Source organism: Athene noctua, chromosome Z (genome assembly GCF_965140245.1).
Source record: "Athene noctua chromosome Z, bAthNoc1.hap1.1, whole genome shotgun sequence".
Classification (NCBI taxonomy): Eukaryota; Metazoa; Chordata; class Aves; order Strigiformes; family Strigidae; genus Athene; species Athene noctua.
The window spans coordinates 52,988,295-53,014,886 of record NC_134077.1 but is presented as its reverse complement, the minus strand read 5'-3'; the positions used below and the strand labels follow the sequence as shown (position 1 = coordinate 53,014,886).

Below are 26,592 nucleotides of genomic sequence, written 5' to 3'. Positions count from 1 at the left end.
AGCACAACTTCAGGAGGCTTTCATTCCAGCTTGTAGAACGTTTTAAATAAAGATATTTCAACAATTGCTAACACGCTGTCTGGAGACAATGTTTGTTGAAGAAGTCTAGTGTGGATGCTGCGAGTGATGCCAAAAAGCTCCGCAAAGGCCTGCAAAAGTTTTGTTGCAGGTTTAGGGTTTTTTTGGTTTTGTTTTTTTTTTTTTTTTATGTGTTGCAGTAACGTGGTCGTAACATTAATGGGTTTCTCCTGACTAAAACAGGACAAAGTAGCTTTCCAATTCCTTCTCTTCACTGAAAATACATGTAGTTTCATCTACAAAATAAAGCAACTATTCAGAGGCAGGCACAGATGATCAAGATAAACAGTTCTTATACAGTATTTTATTACTGTTATCATATTCATGGAAATATCTACATAAAATTTTCTTTTGTTGCTAATTATGGGTAGCTATTTTTTTTTACAATTTAAGAATTGTGCGGAAATTCATATTCTCTTTGCTGAGTTAGAATTTCCTGTTTCAACATTGAAGAATGTCAGAGCCTAAGAGATATGACTTGACTACCAGGATTTTGTAAAGCTGTTTGTGAGCAGATAATAGCCCTAACTTAGTTACTGTCATTATTTCCACAGATGCAAAACTGTTTGTGATGTCTTGAATGAGGAGGAAGCTAGAAAGGGCACAGTCTAATGAAATTAATTTTATTCTGTAGCAAGCATGTCCTGCATAAGTGGATCTATGTGAAACCTAAGGGAGACACAGTGGTAAAGTTTGGAGCTTGGACTAAAGTGTAGTGGAACTGTATTTTGTTTTACAGTGGTGTGCTGAGATATATCTGCACTCTGAGATGGAGGAAAGAGACTGTTGTTACGAAACCTGTACTGTCTCTAATCCTACATTTTGAAGGACAGCAGGCAGTCTGGTTTAAAACGTTTTTAGGTCCTGTACTAAGGATAAGATTAATTTCAAAGCAAAGTCGGATGTACAGTAAAGGCATCATAACAGAGAAAATGTTAGGATAAAAACATAGCCTCATCACATAAATCAGAACAGTGACTGGCATTCTTTGGGCAATTGTGTCTGAAGGGCTGAGATTTTTACAGCGTGTTTGGGGTTACTGTAACTGAAACAGTTGCCTGTGTTCCCTGAATGAACCCTGTTGAGTGTCCAGGAGTATTTGCACTGTTTATAAACCTCGGCAGAAAGAGGACTTGCAGCTCGCTGCAGGCATCGCTGGCGGTGACCCGCCCACATGGCTGCTGTGGTCACAGGGGTGCCTGCGTGTATGGTCTCCTGTCATAGAGGCTTAGCGATGGCCGGGGAGCTCCGTTCACTGGTTTTGCTGAACAGAGCAGCAATTCGAGTTAAACCGTGAAACCTGTACGTCTCACTGTAGAGTCCCACTTGTAAGCTGATGGAAGCGTTACCGCACGTGTTTGCGGAGGTTGGCCGATGTAATGAACGCTGCTGCGGTTTTAAGCGGAAAGGGGCAATTCAGAAATTTTGTGGGAATACCAGGCTAAGTTTATACAAGTGTGCTGGCCACCTAAAGCGGAGTTGCCCTTGGAGCTCCCGGGTCAGTGTGCTCCGTCGTCCGACATCAGAGTCGCTAAAGTGGACGTGAACTATATCAAAAGACTGGTGACGACACAGTTATGTGATGACACCACATTATAAACTCTTACTAATAGCCTGCCTAGGCACGCGTACAAGCAGACGGGGGTTCCGCCAGCCTCAGGCGCAGGTCGCGGCGTCCCAGGAACGGGCAGCGGTAGGGCGCGGCGCCGCTGTCCGCATGACGGGCGGGGCGGGGTCAGTCCCGAGCGCACCGCATTGGCCAGAAGAGCATTTTTTGCCAGCGCTGGTGCTGTACGCTAATTGGCCGCAGCCGCCCGTCGGGGGCGGGCCGTAGCCTAAACCCGGGATTGGTTGCTCGCTCCTGCCGTTATTTAGGATTGGCCGCGCGTGTTGGCGGTGGGTGGGTCCGGCGGCGTTAATGGGTGGTGGCTGGGGGGCTGCTCGGAGTTCCGAAGCTCGATTGGCTGTCGCGGCTCGTCGGGGGGCGGGGCAACGGTAGTAGTAGTGGTGCGGCGGTAGCGCTGGTCGCTGCTGGCCTGCCGTGCCCCCCCCCTCCCCGCCGTGCCCCCCCCCTCCCCGCCGTGCCCCCCCCCCTCCCCGCCGTGCCCCCCCCCCTCCCCGCCGTGCCCCCCCCCCTCCCCGCCGTGCCCCCCCCCCCCCCGCCGTGCCCCCCCCCCCCGCCGTGCCCGCCCCCCCTGCCGTGCCCCCCCTGCCGTGCCCGTTGGTTCAGCCCTGCGCAGCGGCCGCCCCGGGACCGCCGCCACCGCTGCAGCGCGGGGTGCAGGGGAGCCGTCCGCGAAGATGATGAAGGGGGCGGTGGGCAGCCAGGTGGCTGCCGTCATGCAGGAGAGCTTCAGCTGCGCCGTCGCCAACCGCTTCTATCACCTCCTGGACGACGAGTCGGACCCTTTCGACATCCTGCGCGAGGCCGAGCACCGCCAGCAGCAGCGCAAGAAGCGCGATGAGGCGGCGGCCGCCAGGAGAGCCGGTCTTGGAGGCAGGGCGGGCGGCTGCAAGAGGGGGTCCCAGAAGGAGCGTAAGCAGCCCAGGAGTCCTCCCGCGCTCAGGGCGCTGCCGCAGCCCGGTAAGCCGGCGGCGCCTCCTCGGCGGGGCGGGAGCGCCTCAGAGGGCGCCGGGGGCAGCGGCTCGGGGCGGGCGGGCGGTCCCGAGGGGCGAGCGGCCCGGCAGCCGGTTTTCCGAAGGAGCGAGGTCCCGGCGGCGGTGCGGGCAGCCCGGGACCCGCAGCGCGGCGTGTCGCGGCGCTGGCTCCGCGCTTGCCCTGCCTCTTGGCAGCCGTGGCGTGGCGTGCAGCCGCTGGCCGGTGGCGGCCTCAAAGCCGGGCTGAGAAAACCCAGCTTGCTGTATTTTGGCCGTGGCTAATGCTCACCTGGAAGTCCCCTTGGACAAGCGGATAATAACCGTCGCGTCACTCCGGGTGGCCGTGCTTGGGCACGCTCCCGACGCGGTCTCGCGGAGCTCCCGCGCCCGACGCGTAAGGCTTCCGAGGGGAAACGGGCCTCTGCACGCGTGAATGAAAACTTAAGAAATAGTCCTAAGAAAGAAATAGAAGAGCTTTAACTCTTCCAGTGCAGCATCTGACGTTTTCGTGCTGGTTTAGCGTCCCTGCCTATGCTTTTCATCGCTTGTCAGCCTGGCGTTAGATGTTTTCTTGGTACCTCTGAGTTATGTGGCACTTCAGCTTCTTCAGGGTTATAATGTGCATGGGGATCTGTGCTTAGTTTTTCTTAAGCTTGCACTGATGTCCAGCTTCGAATAAAAACTCGTTTGCTGGGTGAACTCTTTAGTAGAGTGTTCAGGCATGGTCTAGGTTTCTTGGCAGCTGCTGGGTTTTGATGGAAAATGCTGCTTGAGGGAATAGGAAGCCAGTCCTCTTGGCAGCAGAAGGCTTTGCTGGGCTATATAGCTCCTTGCATTTGTAGGCGTTTTTGTTAGTCTGATTGTTAATATTTACCTGGTGTTGAGCTTCAGGTTGCTGGATTCAGTATTGTAAGTATCTGAGAGCTGACTGATGGTTTCCAGTATTGAGAATCTCTATGCAGAAGATCCAGATCTTAGCCTCTTGAGTTGTAAATTCTCATTCTTCTGCAGCAGGCAATGAAGCTTAACACATTAACTATTTTTAAGATATTAATTTCTTCCTGTAGTAAAAGGTCCTGTCAAATTAACAGTAACTGAACTGTGTGTTTCAATGCCCTAGAAAAAGGTGCGACCTTTTGAATTGGGATTCTTGCTTATCAAGTTGTTGACAGTGCTACCAATTCTATTGCTTAGACTTGCAGTCTTACACTGCTCCAACAGTGATTATCCAGCCTCAGGGAGCAGAGAATCTTTCAGTGTGAAATATTCACCAGTCAATGAGCATCTTTGTAGAGGATTATTTTAACAAGTTGTCACTGTCCCTTTGTGGTTGTTGTGTGACTTTGTTGGAGATCTCTGCCTGTAGGACCAATATGCACCGTAGTAACAGGCTTATTTTATTTAAATGATACTTAGCTGTCATTATCAGCAGAAGTCAAATGAGCCTGTTCAGTGAACAGCAGAGCCTTAAGTTTTGATGAAGAAGTTCTTGAACAGGAATGCATGGTTATCGGTAACCTATCAGGAGTGTGGAATTTTGTGAAGAGCATAATTTACATTCTATTTGTCTATAAGTATCTTAAACGTACAGGTTCAGAGTGCAATTCTGTGGTAATACACAGTGACCCAGTGGAGTGTCTTTGACTATTTGCTGCTACCTTGATATTAAGAAACTTGATTTGTCATCTAGATGCAGCAGGCATGTGCACTTTGTTTTAATTTCCTGCTAATTTAAAATGAAGAAAAGACTGATGGCTTATAGTAGCCTTTGTGAAAGTGAATTAACATCTATCTTAAGAGTTATTTGCTCTGAAATTGCTGTACTTCCATCTTTAAAGGAAGTGGCCATCCTGGATTTTGTGTGTGCTGTATGTTTATATCTTAAGGGGCTTGTTGTGAAGTAAGGACTGTAAATGTATAGTGCCCAGGGTTCTAAATCAGGGCAGAGAGTTGAGACTTGGCCCTGTCTGCATGCTTCTTCTTTGCAAGTCTGCTCTGAAGGACAGAGATCACCCTGGTTGTGAAACTAATGACTAAACTTGTATTAAAAAAAAAAAACCAAACCCAAAACCAAAAAACCAAACCCAAAACACCAAACCACAAAATATTTTGTTTCCAGTCTAAGTATTTTTTTTTTCCCCCCCCTGGATTTTGGGCATAACTCTCTGATTTAATTTCACTGATTAGGAATTAAACACCATAAATAAGCATCTAGAGCCCTCTGAACAGCTGAATCAGATTCTGGTATTGCAGTTGAAATGACAAAATCCAGTCTTCATTGTACTAGTGTTCATTGAATCATCACAGAACAGCCCAGGTTGGAAGGGACCTTGAAGGACTGTCTGGTCCAATCTTTCCTGGAAAAGGCCAGCCTAGAAGAGATCATCTAGTGCCCTGTCCAGTTGCATCTTGAAAACCTCCCAGTGACAGATACTCCACCATGTCCCTGGAGAGGTTGTTCCAGTGAATGACGGTTGTTTCTTTCTGATACTAAGGTGAAACCTTCCCTGTTGCAAATTGTACCTGTTGCCCCTTGTCTTCTCCATGTGGCTCCTTGTGAAGTGAGAGCCTCTATCCTCTTTGTAGCTCTGTGATGTGGCCCCCACTGAGCCTTCTCTTTTGCAGAAAGAGGAGACCCACCTCCTTCAGTCTTTCCTTACAGGGTAGGCTCTCCAGCCCTTTGATCATAGCCCTCCCTTGGACCCCATCCAGACTGTTTTGTCCAATTACTAGGGTGTTTTGCTTGTTTGGGTTACAAAAAGTCTCCTTAAAAGTTTCACGATTTTTGCTTTATTATTGTTGTGCTGTATTATGTGTTGTTTCTTGAGCATATTAAATCTGAACAAAATAGTCTTCACCTTCAGAAAGACTTGAAGAAAGCCTAGTACTTTGATCCTGCAGTATATAAGAAGTCTTACAGCAGTCTGAGAGACTTCTTTTGGTGCTATGTTTTGGTGTTAGAGTGGAAGATTTACTCACAAAGTTATGTAAGTGGACATTTCTTTATTTAGTTCTTCACTGCCTTTTCCAGAGGAGTTTTTACAGAATTTCTGGATGTTTTCAATTTGAAACAAACCTCCCAAGAGGACTTTGCCATATAATTCAGTACTTCGGCATTTAGATTCCAAAATATTTATTATGAATTGATGCTGTAAGGAGACTGTTTAAGTAGAAAATAGACTCCTATTTCATAGTCTATAAAAACCTACACTTCTGACCTTAATGATGTATCTTTTATTTTTTACTGTCTGTCTTACTTTGATTTTTAGACTGTATGCTGAGAATTTGGGTGAAGGCTGTTTGTAGGTATTACAGCTCTTATAATTGTATCACTTAACATTAACTCAGTTCATTCTTAGCACAGTGGCCAAATTGCGTTTGCCAGCTCTTTATTCAAAAGGCCCCATTGCAGAGCTTGCATTCTTTACCAGCCCAGGCAAATTAAATTTGTTGATCATGCAGTAATAAGCTCTGTTCTGTTGAAATCTCTAAACCTTTGTTGCTAATACCTCTAAAAGGTTTTCTTCTTTCATGTACATTTGATGACTCACATAACATTTAGATGTAGTTCCTGAATACTATGTGTTTGGGGTTTTAGCTACAGTTTTAAGTTAACATGGCACAGAATCTTTCTGGGGAATTTTATTCTGACTGAAATTTTCTTATTTTTAAATAATTTATTCCCATATCATTCTCCCAGCTGCATAGTCATAGGGATTGTCTAGAGGAAAGCTGCAGCAGACAATTTAGTAATTGAGTACTGGCACACATGGAAACAAGATACCACAGAATAGAGTAACTCCATGAATGTTTCTTTAGTGTGTTGCATGCAATAGCTGAAGTCTTTTTTTTTTTTTTTTTTTTTGTATTTTGGGATACTGTGGTGGTATTCTGAAAATCATGCAATTAGCCATGCTTTAATTCACAAAATTAATCGCCTGAAGTTTGGAATTAAAATCACATGGATACACACACGCAAAGAGGGGAGGAAATAAGGTTGTTTGTGCAGACTTAAATCTGCTGTACTCTGAAATAAGTCCCTGAGAGTGTGAACTGCCTTTTACTATTTCCAGTTAAGCAGCTTTATTGTAAAGGAAGATTGGTTGTCCTTGTATAGGTATTATTGTGTTACTGAAGTGCTAATGAAATAGTGTCTTTGCATGTAACCGTAATTAATAACAGAGATCCTTGCATTATACCACAATTTCTCCACTTGCCCTTATTCCAGACCAACTGGAACAGTATTCCTGTTTGGCTTTTGTACTTCTGAACTCCCATTAAATTGTTTCTTGAAGCTCAGATTTTTTTTCATTTTAGAAATGAGCTGTTAAGCTGAAAGCAGAGAAGGGTTTCTTTGAATAAGTGGAAGGAGAGATTTGAACCTAGGACCAATGATTGTGCTGCTATGGTCTTTTTTTTTTTAACATCTAAAATGCTGTTGAATCTTGTTCAGAATGAAAAATTTTAAGCCTAGTTTAAATTTTTTTATTTTGTGCATGTGTGGGAGGTCTGTGCTAAAAGATAAATAACTCAAGTTTGGTGGTACAATGTTATTTAACCCAGAAGAGTTGCAGTGCAGTGATACAAATTACATTCTGTAAAGCAGCTGTAAAACGACAGAGGAAACTAACTATCAATAAGTGTAAAGTAATACGTATGGGAGAACATGGATCGAGGTGGGGGGCAGTTGTTTCCAGCTATATAGCAACATGGAAGATATTTCTAACTCAAACTATTATGGTTTAGGAAAGAGAGTTTGGAGTCATTGGGACTGTTAAGAATAGAACAGCAGGTCTATTTCCAGTTGCCGTCTAGGAGAGAAGCAGTGTTGGGAATTACTGAAGTAGCAGTAGCAAGGAAAACAGAAAAGACATTCTTATGCCTTTGAAGTAACCTTACCTTCCCATGTCTTGAAGTGTGTCTGCTCTTTTGGCCACCTCAAAGATGTTAAAACTAGAAAAAGCACACTAGAGTGACATGCATGATGAAACTTGCAGAAATGTTCATGTATTGGGAGAAATGTAGATTAAGTTTTTTGTTTTGAGGGGGGATGTCTGAGGATACAAAAGGAATGTATATGTAAGTGCAGATGAGGCTTGGAGAAGGTGAAGAATATTTATTGGTTCTTATTTTACAGAAATAAAGGGATATAATTTCAGACGGATTTTATGAAATAAGGAGAAAGAATGTTTTTTCTACAGGGAATATAATTGAGCTGTGGCCCTTGCTCTAGGGTGATGTTGATATATCAAAGCATATATCTATTCAGGCAGGAGTCCGGATGAAGACATGGCAACCCATCTGTGGATCTGTCCTCCATAAATCAATGTTTAATAGTCTCTGATTTAGAAAACCACTAAGGGTAGATTGCCAGGTGGAAAGTATTTTGTTGTTGGTTTTTTTCCTTTCTTCAGATACATGCTGTAAGATACATGAGTCTTTCATCCAGGTACTATAGGTGCTCTAATGTTCATCTTAACTGAATCAAAACTACACAGAAGTTGCCTTTGCTCTGTTCCTGTGTGTGCTACTTGGGCAAAATAGGAATGTTCTTAATTTGACACTTCATCCCAGACTGCATTTGTGGAAATGCAGTATGGATGAAATTGTCTCACTGGATTTGAACGCCACCTATTTTGGTGAGATGAGTTGGTCTCAGGCTTGTGAGAAATCATAAAACACTATGATGCAGTGTTGTCAGCTGGATTTCAGGTCAATACAGTGTTTTGGTGCTCTTGGCAGCAGTAACCTCCCTTAGACTGTGAATTGCATGCCAGCTGCCACCTTCACCTGCCATGCTCCTTACATAAGGGAATGCAGGAAATGGAGCAAGATTTCTGCTTTAACTTTTAGTTACTGACAGCATTTGCAAGCTGGGCTCCTTGTGGTGCCCGTCTAAAATCAAGGTTTGCTGCACAGAACTGTTTTTTTCCCTTAGAACTAAAAATTTATTTTTTTTTAAAAAAAAGAGCACACTGTCTCAGTGGGGGCCAGTGAAGAGCCACAAAACCTAGAAAACAATCTCTTTCCAAGCAAAATATATGGATAGAGAAACTTGGTGAGAACTAAACAGCAATGCTCAAAAGGCAGCTAGATTTTGCTGTGTTGTTTTAAATCCATCTGTTAATACATAGCAAATCAGGCAATGCAGGTCTTAAAAATACAATTTCTGCTTTCCCGGTTGCAAGTTCTGTGATACATGCATACTAAAAACACTTTTCTAGAAAGTCTTCCTATCTAAATGCTGCAGCATAAACAAAACTAATACTGGTAGTAAAGTACTAAAGTGAGGAAGGTCAAATCCACTTAAGTACATTAGCTTTGTATGATTAGAGTTTTAACAAGGGCTTGTAGAACTGGGCTTTTTCTCTTTAGCAACTTCTAGTTCTAGTACCTGGTAATTTTAGTGTTGACAGACTTCTTTCTAATAATAGCTCAGCTGCTGCTTCTGGAAAAAAAAAAAAAAAGCTGTGTCTATTGAAACAGTTTAAGCATCAGATTTCTCTTCTGATTCCTCAGTTTAGAAAGTAAAGTGACAGACAACCAACAGACTGGGCTGCTGCAGTAACCTCCTGGGGAAGCAGTGGTAAGGTGTGGAATAGTGGGCAACTAAAACACAGGAAAACCACCTTAAGAGTCTAAACTTGGTTAGTAGGTTTTCAGCATGATATTTATTTGTAAGACCTCAGGTAAATAATCCACAAAACTCCAGAGCTTTTTTTGTGGTTTTGAAAAAAAGCTGCATACCAGTCTGTATATACAATTAAGCAGACAAAATTGGGGTGTACTTGGAGATGTAGTTAATGAACAGTCAAACTATACCCCAGTTCTTTATAAGTAAAAGCTATTATGGCTGTGCTACACAAGATTGTGGTGGTTTGTTTTGGCTTCTTTTTTTTTTTTTTTTTTTTTTTTTTTCAACGGGTAGGTGGCCCTTCAGCTCCTTAAATAAAAATGAGCCTGTGTTGGGACAGACATATGGCAGAGGATTAAAATCAGATAACTTATGCTATCACTGGTGCCAAGGTCCAGTTTAGTTAGTTTGCCTTTATATACAGAGCTGAAAGATGTGCTGGTATTTTAACTGATACACAAACAGGTCACAAGCTTCTGCCCTGAGGGTGACTTATTTTATTAGAGAGGTGTAGTGTAGCATATGTTTTTAATCCACTGCTGCATGTATGACAAACCATTTTAAAATATTTTTATACAGGTAATAAGTGCCACAAATAATCTTTCTAGTACTTAAAAATCCAGCTGCAGTAATTGTTAGCATCGAAGTGAGATAGCTTTGCACTGAAATCAATGTAGAGCTGTTTTGTCTAGCATGGTCAGTGCTAGTGATAAGTAATACACTGGCATATCTGTCAGGAAGACTTGTTTTGAAGTACTTTTAAGTACTAAAAGCAGAGACCATCTTTTTAAAATGACTTTCGCATCTTCATTTTTTTTTGCCATTACTTTATTAGTTCTAAGGAGCTCTTTGAATCTTAAGGTGACATTGAAGATAATTCTAAGTATGCGGAGAAGGTGGGCTCTGACTACTGCATTCTTGCCAAGTTACTCTGTTTAGAATAACTGATGTTTTTGATAGCCAGTGAGAGGCCCAAAAATAAATTAAAATGCACTCTTGTATTGCAGTTGCACATCCAGATCCAAACAAAGTAAAAATTAGGTCAGAAATAAGCAGTCACTTTTTCCACAGCAAGGTTTGGAATTAACATTTGTATAATTGGTGGTGTAGTTGAGATGTACATAGAATGGACATGTTTCCCAGCAGCATGTCAATTCTGTATTCTTTATAATTTTGCTTTTTATTAAAGCATCCTTGTTTGAAAAGCTTACTCAGAAACTGATTTCAAAAGTTGTCCTTTATCCAGAGATTCCATCATAATTTTTGGGACACAAATATACTTGCTGCTTTAATGATCAAGCAACTCCAAACCCTGAAAACAGAAAATTAGTGGAATACACTATGTCAAGTGGTTTGTAGTTTAAAGAAAACCAGAGCTAGGGTTGCTTCTGCAACAGAAGTACAACTATCTTCTGTTTACAGATATGACTGTCATTGCTAGATAATAAAAAGCTTTATTTACCACTCTTCTACCTTATTCACTGAGTGGATAGTTCTTTGAAGTTTTCTTTTTAAAGAACTTGTTACAGACTTCATGCTTGCCACCTAAGCTTTGATCAGAGATCATCTTATATGAGCATTTCTGTGGAGCTATGAATTAATTTATATCTTAATACTGTGACATAGGATAGGCTTTTTTCCCTTTATGTGCTAGCGAGAGAGGCATAGTAGCCAGGACTGTCATTTGTCCACTAACCTGTGTTCAGTGACTCCCTCAGCATTGCAAGGCTGCTACTTGTGGAAAGAGTATCTCAGTTTTGTTGGTCTGAGAAGAGTGTTTCTTTAGTTCTGAGACTGACTGACTTAAACCAATACCTTTTTCAGCAAATAGTGTAAGTATAGGGGCCTAGCAGACAAAAGGCTTGCTTCTGGAAAACTTTGTCCTAAATAAAGCACAGAATTTGGGAAAATGGGGAAGGAAGCACATAATGAACTTTATTCTTATGATAGATTGTGTATGAGTTGAGTGGATAACCTCTGTTTATTCTCTCCTATAAATACACCATTTCTCTGCATTCACCTTACCCAACCTGCTCTTCCTTAACCCTGACAGTGGCTGAGCAAACTCCAGAAAAGCTTAAATACATTTTATCTTGGAATGTGTTGACATTGTAGAATCAATTATTAGTGTGGAAGCCTTTGTGCTTACTGCTTGGGTTTCTGTCACTTAAACTTAGTGACTTGTAGTGTTGGTGAATGGTCCTCTTCTCCATAGAACAATAATAGGAGGTGACCCTCTTCTGGTTGTTGGATACCATAGCTCTGAGCTTAAAGTAGAGGTGCAGGCTCATACTTCTAAATTCAGCTCATCAGGCAGGAGGTGTGTTGTCTAATGATCAACAACTAACACCTGTCTTTAACAGGCCTTCTCTTTCACTCACTTTAAATGCTCCTGAAGTCATCTTGCAATTCATGTTTTCCACTGAAGCTTCTCTGCCTTGTCCTGTAGCACACTAGGAAGATCTCTGAGAAACCATGAGAGAAACAGTTTTTATTCTTGATTTCTGTAACTTAGTGTGAGTGAAATGAGATTTTTCTTCAGCCTGTCTTTTCTGGAAATGTCAGAGCTGTGTCAACACCCATAGCGTTTTTGCCTGAGGGCTGGTTCATCAGTGCAGAAGGGAAAGTAAGTAAATGCCTTTAAAATACACAGTGTCTGGCAACATTAATTGCTTTTAGTATTTTGGTGGACTTGGGAGTGGAGAGGGTAAATCAGAAGACTGTAATCAACTCATTTCAGTCAGTAGTTTGGTAACTGCAATTCAGCTTGTTATGAAACTGTTAGTAACCTGTATCTGTGTGTTTGTGTAGGCCAGAAGCGAGCACCTAAACGGGGAGAACAGCAAGGATTCAATAACAGAGAAGCAGAGGTGAAACAAGACAAAACTGACTGGAGACCAGCTTTCAGGGAATACCATTCCTATGAGACAGAAAGACAAGTGGAATTCACAGTGGAAAGGTATGTGTCATACAGGGAGAAGTAAGGTGCCTAGTGGAGGATCTGCACAGGGGTGGGAAGGAAAAGACTTAATCTTCTTAAGGCAGATCTAGGAGCCAGACATCAATTGAAGGTGTGGTTGCACTATTTGCATGTACATTTGTTGCAAGAAAACTTAGTTCATGCCCATCAGAGCTGTACTTTCAGCTTCCTCACAGATTGGTTTGGAGCAGTTCTGTTAAATGGTAGAAATATATAAGACAAAACCGAAAAGTGTAAAGATCTGAAAATGTAATCCCTAGTCTGGAACATAAATGTTCATTTCTGAGCTTGCCTACCAAGCTTTGCAGGACATGTGGTGCAGGTTCCAAGTTGAATGAATTTTACTGTTCAAGCTGAAATGTTTATCATACTGTTTACTGCTTGGTCAGTGAATGCATATCAATTTTGCTTTCTTTATAAGCACTAGAAAATTCCACAATAAACCTTTAACATTTGAAGTTGTTCTTACTTTACATCACAATAGTTGGTATTTAACAAGTTCCCTGAAATTTTTAGCAGTTGCATATAAATCTGGGTTTAGACAGTGGAGCTATTGCCTGATAAAGTTGCTGAAGATTTGATAGTTTTATAATGTCTTATTTAATGTTTTTAGTATTATCAATAAACAGCTGAACTTTCTATTCCTGTTATCTTTAATAATTCACCTGAGTTCAGTTTATGTCTGTTTTTAATGACAAAACTAAAACTGTACTGTGTGCTGTGTAAAGATGCACTCTAAAAATTGTACAGTAGCTCTCATACTGATGTCTCACAGTTGCACAAATACAACCACATGGATTTTTTTTTCTCCTTGTTAACTGTTTTGTAGGAACAAAAATCTCACTAGAAATCTTCTTTTTAGGCCAATTGAAAGATTAGACCGTGAAAGGCCAATAAGAGGTCGTGGTGGAGGAAGAGGTAGAATCCGAGGTAGAGGAAGAGGTAGTGGAATAAATAGAAGTTTCGATGGCTTTGACCAAAGAGGAAAACAGGAGTTTGAAAGACAAAGTGGGAATGTTAAAACGTAAGTGTTCTGTGGGCTGCTTCTTACTTGGTGTACAAGTAAAAAATTGTCAGCACTGCAGTAGTGTCTCCTAAGTATTCTGTTCCCTTTTTCTATATCCAGGTAGGCTGGCAAAAAGTCAATACTGGTTTTAGTCTGAGATCCTAATGAAAAAAAGCTCTTGAACTAACAGAACTCTGTTTCTATCTTTAGAGGAATGAAAGCAGATGACAAAAAAGGTGGAGGTGGAGCTTTCAACTGGGAAACAGTTAAAGATAATACAAGGTAAAATATTATCATTGCGCCCACCACAGATCATGATTTTCCATGACCCACCTTAGATCACAATTTTCTGTTCATCAGTTTCATGTCCATTTTTAGCTTTATAATTGCTTTCTATTAATTGTTGTGGTGAATGTAGCTTTACAGTTTTCTGAACTAGTCTCCTTCATGTTGGTGGGATGAAATTGTATCAAAGGCACGGTGTTGTTTCTTTAATTAAGACTGCCAAAATCTTTTGACTTGGGCCAAGTTGTCTTTTAACTGAAATAATTTATGACTTTTTCCAATAGTCAAGTAGGTGGGACTCTGGCATTTAATGGCGTTGTTAGAAAATGCCGATTAAAAGATTGAAACTCTCAGTGGGCTTAAAGTCCAGTCTATTCTCAAGTTTTATGGATCATTTCTAAATTACAAAGCTGTAATGTGATTTCAGTGTGGCTCTGGAAGTAATATTTAGCTGACTCTACCACTGAAATACATTTTAAAGCTCACGGGAGGATCAGTAATAGAATGTGATAGCTTATTAATGGTAAGTTAGATAAAAGAAAATTGGGAATTTTCTGTTCATTTCTGTATTTTTCTTACTGTTTTCTATTCAATTTGAAAAAAGCTCACTGGAAATGTCTGTTTTTGTTCATTCTTTGCACCTAGCAATATGCTACTCTTTCTGGTAGCTTTTGTTCTCATATACATCTAGAACTCTTTAATTGAAGGCTGATAAAGGACAGAGAAAAGGCAGTGCTTTGAACTTACAGCAAACATCTTTGGACACAGTTTCATTCACAAAATTGTTTTTAAAATAATTTTTTTTAAATTTAGATTGTGGATTCAGGCAGTCTGACTAAAAGGTTGAAAAATACATCACTGATGCATAATAATTTTGGGGCCTGATATTCAAGTTCTTCTGAAAGGTTGTACGAACTTATCTTCTACAATATTTAATACTAAAAGATTGGTTAGGTACTGTAGCTTTTGAAAAGAGAGGATCAGCTAGGTTAACACAGTTGTGAGCTGATAGCACAAAACTAGCTGACCAAAAGCACAGAAGTAGTCTCTATGATGTCAGGGAAGGTTGTGTGAACTTCATAAAATAAAAGAAATTTAAGATTCTTTATATTTATTCTTGCTAGTTAAATTTTTCTAGTTCAGTAGCATCAGAACTTATGTATAAACATGAGATATTAATGCTTTCCTGTGATGTGGGGTGTGTGTGTGTTAGAAGTGACTTAAACTGGAGTTGTCTAAACAATTCTAAAAGCATGTCAGTGCCTTAATTGTGCTCAATGATGCATCAAAGCCAGAAGGTGTTAATTTTAAACATGTATGCCTACCAGTAGAATGAAAGTATGCTACTGCTCCCACTTGACAGTGAACTAATGTCTGTGTTACAGAAAATATTAACTTGGAGTATGAATTTTACCATTTGAATAGTTGAAAAGAAACAAAAGGGCATGTTCAGACATCAGTGATACATTGTAACTAAGTACTGGTATTAGTATTCACAATTGAGTTATTTTATTTTCATGCATACTTTTTACTTATTTTGATTAAAAGTACATAGAAGTTGGATTTTCTTAATACTTCTCATTGTTAGTTACTCAACTAGCTACTTAGTAGATCTACTTTCTGTTTATGTTCCTAGAGGTTGTTCTGTTTTTTTCCCCTCCCTAGGAATTCTGGGAAAAAGTGATGTATTGATATGCAAGGCTTTTCCCAGTGTGACCCATAAAGACTTTGTTTTTTCTGTTTACTGTTTTAGTGGGATGGAACAGACTGCTCCAATGGAAGAGACTGCAGAAACATCTGAGAAGCCACGGTCATCTGAAGGAGAGCCTCTGAACAAGTATAGTCTGACTGAAATATTTTCTTTCTAAATACAAAGAAAACAATTGACTGTTACTGATATACTTGTATTGGGAAGGCATATCTGAAATGTGAACTGTGAAGTTTTGCTAGAGCATGGACTTAAAAGTAGAAAAGCTTTGCCTGTATTTGTGAGTCAAGGAAATGCATCCTTAATTCTGACTAAAGCTTGGCTTATATGGCTGCAGATTGCATTTAGTTGTCCAGTTATGCTTACATTCCTACGGTTTGTGATAATTTAAGGAGGAACTACCTATTGTCTCTTACCTTTTTTAATTGGCTAATTTTTAAAAACTGCCTTGCTTTTTGAAGTTCTCTGAGAAAAAGGTATTCAAGGTGCCTATGCAATGGTACAAACAATTAAAATACACCAAGATAAGATTCTCTGACTCAGTATTCATCAGTCACTAATACCAGGCAGTTGTCATCTATTCATTAAGAGCCTCTGTAGAACTTGAAAACCTTGCTGGAAATAGTATTGCAGTGAACCTCAGAAGCAGGGAAACAGAGACAAATCTGCCCCTTGTCTTCTAGCTTTCATTCTGATCAGTGTCCAGTGAGAATTTACTTCACAGCAAATAAACACTGTCTTAAGAAAAAGTAACTGGACAATCTTGTCCAAGTAAAATACTTTAAGGAATAATGAAATAGCTTATAGCATCTCCTGATGGGTGGAAGAGGGTCAGTGTAATATATCAGCCTTCTGTTGCTGCGAAGCCTTTTTTACGTACTGATGCAGCTCCAGTTACTAGTGGCCTTCATTCATTTCTTAATCATAAAGCTGGCTAGGCTACAAAACCTGTTTTATATGTTCAGTTGTATAACCCTGTAAGAAGCTGAGTTGATACAGTTTTGATTCTTTTAATTTTAAACTAGCTTTTAATATAGCTAGATGTGGGTATACATGGGGAAATCAGTCTCTGAAATTGAATCACTACAATCGGATTTCCAGAAAACTCTTTCTAAACTAACTTAGACCAGATAGGTAGTGTAGATAAACTGTCAAAAATGCACTGTTTAGTGCAAAAATGCACTAAATATGAGAATAGTTATTCAGCTTTTTTGTCAGCTCCTGGTACCTTTACTTGTTTTTAGTTGTTTCTACTCCAATTCAAGCTCTGTAAATGTCTCCTGACGTCAGTAGAGTGTAAAGCATGAGAAGTATATGTAGTGGCAAAGGCATCTCATAGAATCTGCCAGTTGTCTTTAATTCTTTCCCCTTTCTTAGAGATCACTAGATATTCAGTCGGACTGTGAGCCTTTCTGGAAGCTCCTTTTTGTTTTTATAAAAAACTTCATTTAGGAATAGTCCACTGAAACCTGTAAGACTCAAAAATGCAAGTAACCTACAAGTACAAAATTCTTCATTGTGTACTCTTTTCAGTGTCCCGAGGACTAGCAGGTCTGTATCCAAAATACGGATTACATACACCTCATTGCACTTACCTTTAGGGGTAGTGTCATCTTGATGACTTTATGTATTATGGGAATAGTGCCTAGGTAATTAGGGATGGCTGTATGGCATATGCCTTAACAAGGTGGAATTATTTTTGTTGTTCTTTTAATATTTAAAAGCAAAAGCTGGTGGGGTATGGTTTTCAGACTTCAGGATGTATTTTAAGGTCTTGTATGCTTAGGCTGCCCCTGCTCTCCAGAGCTCCTGTGTTCTGACAGGTAACATAAACCAGCAAAAGATTCTAGCTAGGCTACCTTCTGCTTTTGCTACAGCTTCAGTATTGTTGGGTGTAGGAGTGTGTGTTTGTTTAAGCTACTGCTAGGATTGTTCTCATTCTGACTCTTACATGCAGCGACTCCAAGGAATCCATGTCTTTTCTACTGCTTACTGCTGTTGTATGCTTGTACTGGGGAAGAGACGGAAAACTTGGGTTTATTTCTTCTCTCATTCTCGTTCCTGTTGTGGTGGTTTAAGTCCAGTCAGCAACTAAGCACTGTGCAGCCACTCACTCCTGGCTCCCAGTGGGGTGAGGAGGAGAATTGTAGAAAAGTAAAACTCATGGATTGAGATAAGAACAGTTTAATAACTAAAACAGAATAAAATATAACAACAATAATAAATAATAATTGTAATGAAAATGAATATAGCGAAGAGAGAAATAATGCCCAAGAAGAGACAAGTGATGCACAATGCAATTGCTTACCACCTGCTGACCAGTGCCGCAGCAGTGATTTGCCCCACCTGGCCAACTCTCCCTAGTATCTATATGGAGCATGACATCCTATAGTACAGAATATCCCTTTGGCTAGTTTGGGCCAGCTGTCCTGGCTATGCTCCCTCTCAGCTTCTTGTGCATCTCCTCTTTGGCAAAGCATGGGAAAGTGAAAAGCCTTTAGCTTAGGATAAGCACTACTTAGCAACTACTAAAACATCAGTGTGTTATCAACATTATTCTCACACTAAATCCAAAACACAGCACTGTATGAGCTAGTAGGAAGGAAATTAACTTTACCCCAGCCAAAACCAGGGTATCTGTTGTAGCTGTTTACATTAAAATGAAAAAAGTATTTCTGGAAACTGGGAATAATCTGTCTGTGTGGAGATACTGTATAGCTTTCTGGCATGGTACTGGATAATTTCAGTGCAACTCTGGAAAGACTTCTGTAGGCTTCTGTAACTCATGGGGTCTTGTCTCGGGGACTGTGTCAACATTGCTGTCCTTGAACTTCCATTTGAAAAGTATTGCAGGACAAGAGTTTCTCTAATACTTCTCTAATATAAATTATTTCTTTCCATGTCTCCAAATTTCCTTGAGTGTATCAACAATATCTATCTCTGTTTATAGCATCCCAAACTGCATGCTAATAGTTGTTTTCCTGCAAATAAAAAGGATAAAATTTCCTCACAGCTGCTTTCTATTGAACTTGTCTTCACAGTCTGAACCATGTAACATGCTTCTGTTGAGTGGTAATTCAAATGAATGGATTTTTCTTTTTATTCAGGATGACACAGTTAGATCAATTCCTATTGAAGGTATTTGCAGAGTTAGTATTTATTCTGTGGGATTTCCTTCCATTTCTTCACACAGGGCTTTATTCCTTTTTCATGGAGCTATGTATTCTTCTGGCTACTTAATAGGAAGCTTTCAAAAGTTGTCTTCAAGCTCACTGAGGTATTTACCTCTCTGGTTTGGTTTTGTTTGTTTTTTTCCCAGTAGTGACTTAAAGCTATCCATAGACCAAGCCAGATCTTAAGTGTTTGGTTCAGTGTTTTTCTTCTATAATTAATGCATACAGTTGTCGCTTAGTCTTACCTTGTTTAACTTTTAATTTTGTTATAACTGGTGGTAATGCTCCTGTAAATAATAACTGAAAAATTCATGTCATTGATTTCTTGATACAAGCTGAATAAGCATTTGCTTTGTGCTGCTGAATAATACAAAAGCTGATCTGAAAAAAGCCCTCTATTATTATTTTAATAATATTAAAATAATCAGCCAAACAAGTGAGCTGAATTACATTATTTTCCATTTGCATTTCTGCATATTAATGTGTTCATGCAGAGCAGTTCCCACAAGAAAGGTACGCACAGTAAACAAGGTGTGACTTAGAGGGTTATGATCATCCATTGAAAACACTGAAGCGGTAGGAACCATTACTGAAGGCTCCCATTTGGTGTTTTGGTATGTACTTGCATTGTGAATTCAGTTTGTTTGTGTCCAGAGGCTGTGCTTAGCTGTCTGGCAGTATTTTGTAAGCATGGTGGTTGGTGTGCCAAGGAGCTTATTAACCTGATTAATGAAAATGCCCACCAAGCAATACCCAAAATGCATAAGGTTAGAAAGTAGAAAGTAGTGCATAGAGTGCACTTCCATGCAGGCTTGGTGCCTGAAATAACCTGCTACAGCCAAGTCTTTGTCAAAATGTGATACGCAGGTTCCTGCTGCTGTGCTTCAGTAATGGGAGGTGTTTCCCCTTGGGAGCTGCCATCCTAAAACAAGTTTGTACTGCTAATAACCTAGCAGTAGTTGAAAACCTAGTTGAAACCATACTTTGAAGTAAAAATCACACTGTACTTTGCAGTTGAAAAACCAAACATTTGCAGTGTAAATCCACTAGTATTTCCTTTAGGACAGGCAGGTGGTTGTTTTTGATAGATGTGTACTTTTCAAAGCAGTATCTGTGATTGCTTTTCTGAGGTCAAGTTGCTGTGTAGTGAAATGTCCTCGTGTTGTCTTATGATGATAGAAATTTAGATCTGAAAGGGGTCTTGCTGGGCCAAGGCATGACCAGCATACCTGTGCCGCTTCTTATTCCTGTCTGGTTAATTTTAATGTCCTCTACTGATAGGCTTTTCAATGTCACTTGATGGTCTTTCCAATACACAGAAAACAGAAACTACTGTGTGTGTTTTTTTTTTTTTTTCTCCTGAGTGTCTTGAATAAGCATCACAGATATGCAAAGTTTTCTTTATGCTCTTTTTTCCTGCCCTGCTAGAGGCTTTGCCCCGCCTTTTCTTTCTCCTTTTTTTGCCCCGCCTTTTCTTTCTCCTTTTTTTGCCCCGCCTTTTCTTTCTCCTTTTTTTGCCCCGCCTTTTCTTTCTCCTTTTTTTGCCCCGCCTTTTCTTTCTCCTTTTTTTGCCCCGCCTTTTCTTTCTCCTTTTTTTGCCCCGCCTTTTCTTTCTCCTTTCCTGTGTAGATCATGTAGTTTAGACCTAATATCTGTCTTGCAGTTCTATTCTGTACTTTCTACTTGTTCTGATGTAGAAGACATTACTCAGTTAAGACCTTGTTCCACCTCACCAGCATTGACATCTTGGGTTACCTGCAATACTCTTACACATTTTGGGGGGTTGGGGTCACTCCCTTCAGAGCTTCTGCTTTGCTAGTGGTTCTTTCTGTATATGGATGGCTCGTGCTTTTTGCCTGGAAGTACATATTCCTGCATGTCCTTGGGACTACCTGGTGGTGGTTGTTTTGATTGTTTTCAAATCACTCAGTTGCTGTAGCATCTTATACCACTGGTCAATCCTTCAGCATTCCTGAACACCTGCACAATTGCCCTTTTCTTTTGCAATTGTTGTGCCATAGAAAATGCAGTAAATGTATTATATATTACCTGCAGATAACTGTACAGAGCTGGCCTTAAAGCCCCACTCAGATGCTTATTCTACTTTTGCAGACTTGAGAGATTGATAGCTACTTCTCAAGTACTTGTTGCAACCAGTTCTGCTATCCTTCTACAGCTCTTGCCAAGGACTGAAATAGTGTCTCCCTAACGTGGTGAAAACTTAATGGGAGAGGAGGGCAAAAGACTTCCTAAAGTTCAGATCAACAATTTACTGAATCTGTCCTGAGGTGGTTGTTTAGGAAGAGATTAACCAATTTAATAGAGACCCTTTTTATTAGTTTACATTCTCTTTTTTTTTTTTTTTCTTCTTCCTCTGGGTGCTTGCAGCTAGTCTTGTTTTTCCAACACCTATTCCCAATACTGAAACTTCAGATAATTGATCAAAAATTGTCTGGCTTCTTGCCCTTGAGGATGACAAATTGAAATGTTTGGGGTGCAGTTGGTTCTTAATGCTCTTATCCATGAAACATTATCTGTTGTTTTTTCAGAAGAAGTTGCATCTTTCACTAGTATCCTTTTTATTTAAAGCAGTATACTCATTAATTTTTTTTTTCTTAACAGTCCTTCTAATATAGTTTCAAATATCCTTAATTAGTTTGGAACTTCAAGCTGCTTACCAGTCTTTTAACATTTAATTTCTGGTTGATCTAGCTGAATTTTCAAAATAACAGGGCATGAAGGCATATCAGAGTGTAGGCATACAGTACAGGATTTGCATAATTTTTTTATTTTTCTGTGAAGTGCATTTAAAACTGTATTCATCCTAGATCCAAAATTAAGGGCTGTCTTACTGTTCAGTTCTGCTTCTACCTGTCATATACTGGTTGCTTTAGGAAAATACTGTATAATTTTGACTGGCAAGAAACAGAATGCTTCTCTGCAAGATCAAGGAGGAAGATATAGGAGGAAGAGATCTAACAGGCCTGTTCCTATACATATGCTAGTTCTAAACATACAGAACACTCCCAGCAAATGTGTGTGTTTTGATGGACTGTTTGTACAAAAAACCCCAAAATGTGCAGTTCACTGACTGTCTTTTGATTCTGCATCTTTCCACGATAAATTTCCAACTTGCATCTAATCAACTGTGTATTTCCATTGGAAAAATCATCAGCATTTTGTAAAAGAAAACTTGGAACTGTGATTGAGTGGAAAAGAACAAATTCATAGTTCTTCCATCAGAAGGGACTTATTGAAAGGGGTTTATTTTTTAAATCAGTGTTGGGGAAATACTTAACCAAGTTTGACTGCTATTGTGATGCATAACTGTTTTGTGTGGGAGAAGAGATAAATGGTTTTTCAAGTGTCTGGAAGCAATCAGTGCAAGTTTTCCTGTAGTTCCTGGTACCTGACTTGTTTCTGCAGCAAACAAATATGGTGATGAAGTGAGTTGTGCTCCCTGCATGTGATACTGCTTAGTAAGGAATAGCTCTCTGCAAATTTCACTAAAAGTACACCTGTAGTGTAGTCTAGTAGCTGCTGATCCTGGACAAGTCAGCAGTCTTGGTCAGCATCAGAAAAGTGGCAGAAGATCAGTCATGCAGTGATGAGTGAAGGTTTAGTTTTGTCTTATGTATCTTGTCTTATGAATGCAGACGTAAAGCCTCAGACTCTGTCTTTACAGTTCAAAAATATGCAAGGCAAACTCTGATGTACTCCATATGTTCTCCCTGAACATACCATCATTATTGCACTTTGTGACAAATTAAAACTGGGCTAGGACTAATCTGGTTTTGTATGGTGGTAAATACTGTCTCCTTGTGTGCTACTATATCTGACAAAAGAAATCAAAGAAGCATCTTGTGAAATTAACAAAGGAAATGTTAATAATTACCTAGAAGATCCCATGGTGTGATCATCATGTCTTTTTGACTGAAAGCTACACTGAAACATGAATCTGTCTCATATTGTCATCCTGCAGTATGAGTCAATAAAACATGCAATTAGGTTGTTTTAAAACTTCTTGCTCTGTTTTTTTTATTATGGCTGTATTTGCTAGGAGTTGATCCACTTTTAAACAGTAGGGTTAAGAATATGCCAGATCAAAACACAGCCTGGTTTTGTCTAGAATCTGAAGTGCTGGAATTTACAGTGAGACTGGATAAATACCAGAATTTACTACAGGAGGCTGGAGACTGCATTTGTTCATACAACTAAGTTCAATGGGCCATAAGTATATTTTCCAACTTAGATTAATGTAAAACTTGCACATCAAGTTACTGTGGGGAGTAAGTGAAATTGAGAAGAGTAATTTGGTGAGAAACATTCCAAATGTTTTGTTTAGTATCCTTACTTTAGAGATTAGTGTTCTTGTTCATCCTGGCATGTCTTTTTAATGGTTTTTACTTTACAACTATAAACCTTTAGAGTTGCTGAAGGAGAGCCAATGGAAGAAGTAGTTCAAGAAATGACCTTAGATGAGTGGAAAAATCTTCAGCAACAGAATCGACCAAAGCCTGAATTCAACATCCGGAAGCCAGAATCCACTGTTCCTTCCAAAGCAGTGGTGATTCACAAGTCAAAATATAGTGATGATGTAAGCATTGCCTCAGGAATTCTGTAAACTCTGCTTTATGCCCAGTGTTAGGAAACTGTCTCTATTCTTTCTCTACTAGTTTCACTATAATCTGAACATATTAGAAATCAGTATCTAAGATCTGTTACTGTAATGACATATGTGCCCCAAAACTTGCTTTAAACATACCGTCTGTTCATTTTCTTCTCTCAGATCATCACCCCTATTTTGTATGCAAACACCTAATATATCAAGTTGTTACACCTCATGGCTCAATCTCAACAACATAAAACTTGTGTTCTTGCTGCTGCCACTTATGTAGATCCCTGGTAATGCTGCTAGAGAAACTTTGGTTTACTAAAAACTTCTTATCCTAACTTTGAATCCTATTTAGCTTACTTGCGAGTATACACTTGCATGTATGTATTAAATTTGGGTTTTGTCATCTGTTAGTCTGGATGCTAAGTGTCCTATTTCTCATCTGTGCTGGATCCCAGCTTTCATTGTGCTCTTGAAATATATGTTTGGGTGGTTTTTTTTCAGTTTTAGGGTCCTGCTTCTTAATAGTAACTCTCAAGAGCTTGTTCTGTGGTAATGTGCTTTTTTCCCCTCCTTTTCCCCAATTTTTATTCCATGATATCACTGGGATTGACACTTCAGGGAGAACTGCCAGTTGATATAATTGGGGAGGGGAGGTTTCTTTCACAGATTATTTACAACTACATGACAAGTTGCTTACTTAGATTTCAGATTTTGGGCACAACAGAAGTATGTTCATATATTTGTAGTCTGGCATGATGGAATTCTCATCCTTAAAGTCCATATGCACTTATGAATACACATATTATCCTTTGTCTGGTTATAATATTAACGTCAAAACTTGCAGCTTTTTAAGCCTTAATAGTTTTAGATTACTGAGCTCTTCCAGGGACAGACACTAATACTGAAGTGACCTGTGCCCTTTTTAGCATGGCTTTTGGTGGTCACAGTTACTGTTATCCCCTCTTCTTTCTCTGAGGGGGATGGTGGTGGGGTGGGAAAAATGTTTCACAACCTCTGAAGAGAGTATGCAAGTGTGTGAACAGTATATGGTGGTTTCTGTTCTTTTTGCCTGTGAAGTTTCTTGGCTGGCAGTGTCAAGGGGCCTTGTCAAAATGAACATAAAATAGGATGTACAGGATCTGTGTGACATGGACAAGACAAATCCCTGTGTTAGACATTGAATAAAATAAGTGATTCATTACTCCATGGGGTGAGTTTATGTATATGTTATCATTACTACAGTGCACATTAAAATTATGATGGGAAATAGTCTTAGGAATGCACAGAGTTAAAACAACAGTAATCTCATAGCTGCAGACAAATAGACTGATAGATCCATTAGTGGTCAAATACTGTGCTTTACTACGGCCTTTTAGCCATTACTTGAAGATAATTATAGAAATAAGTAGCTTAAGCCTTATTCTCTGGTCTCTTAGAAAACCTCATGGGTAGGATTTCTGAAAAACCTCTTCAGTGTTACAGAACTGGTACAGAAGACTTTGTTGCCAGGACTCTCTAAGCCAACAAAGAACTATCCCAGGCATCTGGGAAGCTGCAATTGCCTCACCTCTGTTAAAACCCTGCGCTAGTTAAGGCCTGTCTTCTATTCTGGATGTAATTTTCATTTATCTGCTTCTTAGTCTGTAATACAAGTGTGCATGTGTGTATGTATCATGGAGGGGAGAAGGCTGTACGTGGAAGCTGTCGGCTTTAATCAGATCCTCTTTTTAGTTGCAGAAAGACTTTGAAGATGACTCTCATGTCTTTCGAAGACCAGTGAATGACATAACATCTCAGCTGGATATTAATTTTGGGAGTCTTTCACGCCCTGGCCGTGGATCAAGAGGAGCACGCGGTGGTTGTGGCAGACGAGTTGAAAAGGCAGGACCACAACCAGAAGTAGCGGTAATAGTTTTCATGGGTTTTGTTGTTGTTTTCTTGGAGATTTATTTTTTTTTTTGCTTGTTGGGAGGGGGTGTGTGTCCTGCCTTCTTTCATGTGGAATTATTTGTTTCCATAATGACAGGCTTGTTTCTAATTCCTGCCTCATAGTAAGTTGACCTGGTTATTCTAAGTTGCTGACCCATACCATGTTACTTAAAATTAAATACTGGTTCAGGCTTACCCTTCTTAACACATACATTTCAGAAGGTCTGGTTATTAATTGCTGTAATGGTAACTAAAGGAAAGGATGCAATGAAGACTTGTTTCTGCAATGAGTTTTCATATAAATTGGGAAATAATTAAAATGACTAAAGGTTTGTATCCCTTACAAAAAATTTCAGTGTAGTAGAGTACTTTGATTACCAAGAGTGAGATCAGTAAATCTGGGATCCTACCAATGAAGACATAATCCTACAGCATCCTACATAATGATACAAGTGTTCAATATAATCAATAAAAAAAACCCTTCCACTGACCTTTTTCTTTAAAAAAAAAAAAAGGCATTTGTGCACTGAAAAATGACAGCTTTATTCTTCGTACTAACTGAAGGTCTCAGTTTACTTCTGTCTAGTATGAGTAAAATACTTTAAGGTGAGGAACTTACAGAATGATACAGAAGTGATTTGATTCGTTTGTTTCATCTGTTTGAAAGAGGCTTTTTGTCATAACAGAGCAGAGTTTAAAACCACTATCTAACATGTGCAGTAGCCTTAGAACGTAAAAAGATAATCATGCTGCTTCTAAAAACAGACAGTATTTTGAGTGAGATGTCTTTACTTTTTTTCTTCACTTTGGTCTATGGAACTTGTGATCTGGTCCTCCCCAGGCAGTAGATCAGCATTATAAATATGTTCACACTGAAGAAATGATAGTAATCATAACTTCTGAGACAAATGCTTAGCTTTTCTGTGATACTGATGGATACAAACCATTGAATAGACTAATGAACCCTTTTCAGGGTAAAATACATATGCATAGCTATCAGAAGCTTCTGAAATGCATTAATTTTTATAAAGCTTCTTTTCTTACTTTGCAGGTGCAGCTTGTTGCTCCAAACCCTGATGATCCTGAGGATTTTCCAGCTTTAGTTTGAAGAACCATCATGAATGGTGGTATCTCAAAGTAGCTTTTGTGTATCTGTGAAGAGACCAGTTTTATGCTGGTGCGGATGAAGTTTGTTTCTACTGGAAAGGTTGTTTGGGTTTTGGTGTGGAATGATTGCAGCCCTCTAATGGAGTTGGGTTCTGGAGGTACCAGTGGGCTGGGATCCTGTCACAGGTTCCAGTATCTGCCTCTGTGTTTGAAATTCTGTATGAAGGCGCACAGTACTTCACTACAAGTCTTCAAATGAAGTTCAAGAGTACAGTGTTTAAATGTGTATATAGAGTTTATATCAAATTCTCCATGATACCATGGTGAAATTTAAATATGCACAATATGGTCTGCAATTGAGACTGTATTTAGCTGCACTCTTGAAAGCTGCTTTCTCTGTCTCTTTGAAGTTGTGTATTTCACTCAGTCACAGAGTTTGGCAAATAAAGTGTCCATTGGTTTGGGTTTGAGGTGTT

At 39.8% G+C, this 26,592-nt stretch overlaps 1 protein-coding gene across 1 annotated transcript; it reads left to right on the top strand.

The window, feature by feature from the left end:
- Positions 1–2,297: 2,297 nt before the first annotated feature.
- On the top strand, positions 2,298–26,581 carry HABP4 (hyaluronan binding protein 4). The gene is made up of 8 exons (XM_074933067.1): positions 2,298–2,662; positions 12,122–12,269; positions 13,153–13,314; positions 13,507–13,578; positions 15,335–15,418; positions 22,891–23,059; positions 24,812–24,985; positions 26,061–26,581. The coding sequence occupies exons 1-8, from the start codon at positions 2,380–2,382 to the stop codon at positions 26,115–26,117; spliced, it is 1,149 nt and encodes a 382-aa protein (XP_074789168.1). The 5' UTR covers positions 2,298–2,379; the 3' UTR covers positions 26,118–26,581.
- The last annotated feature ends 11 nt before the right edge of the window (positions 26,582–26,592 follow it).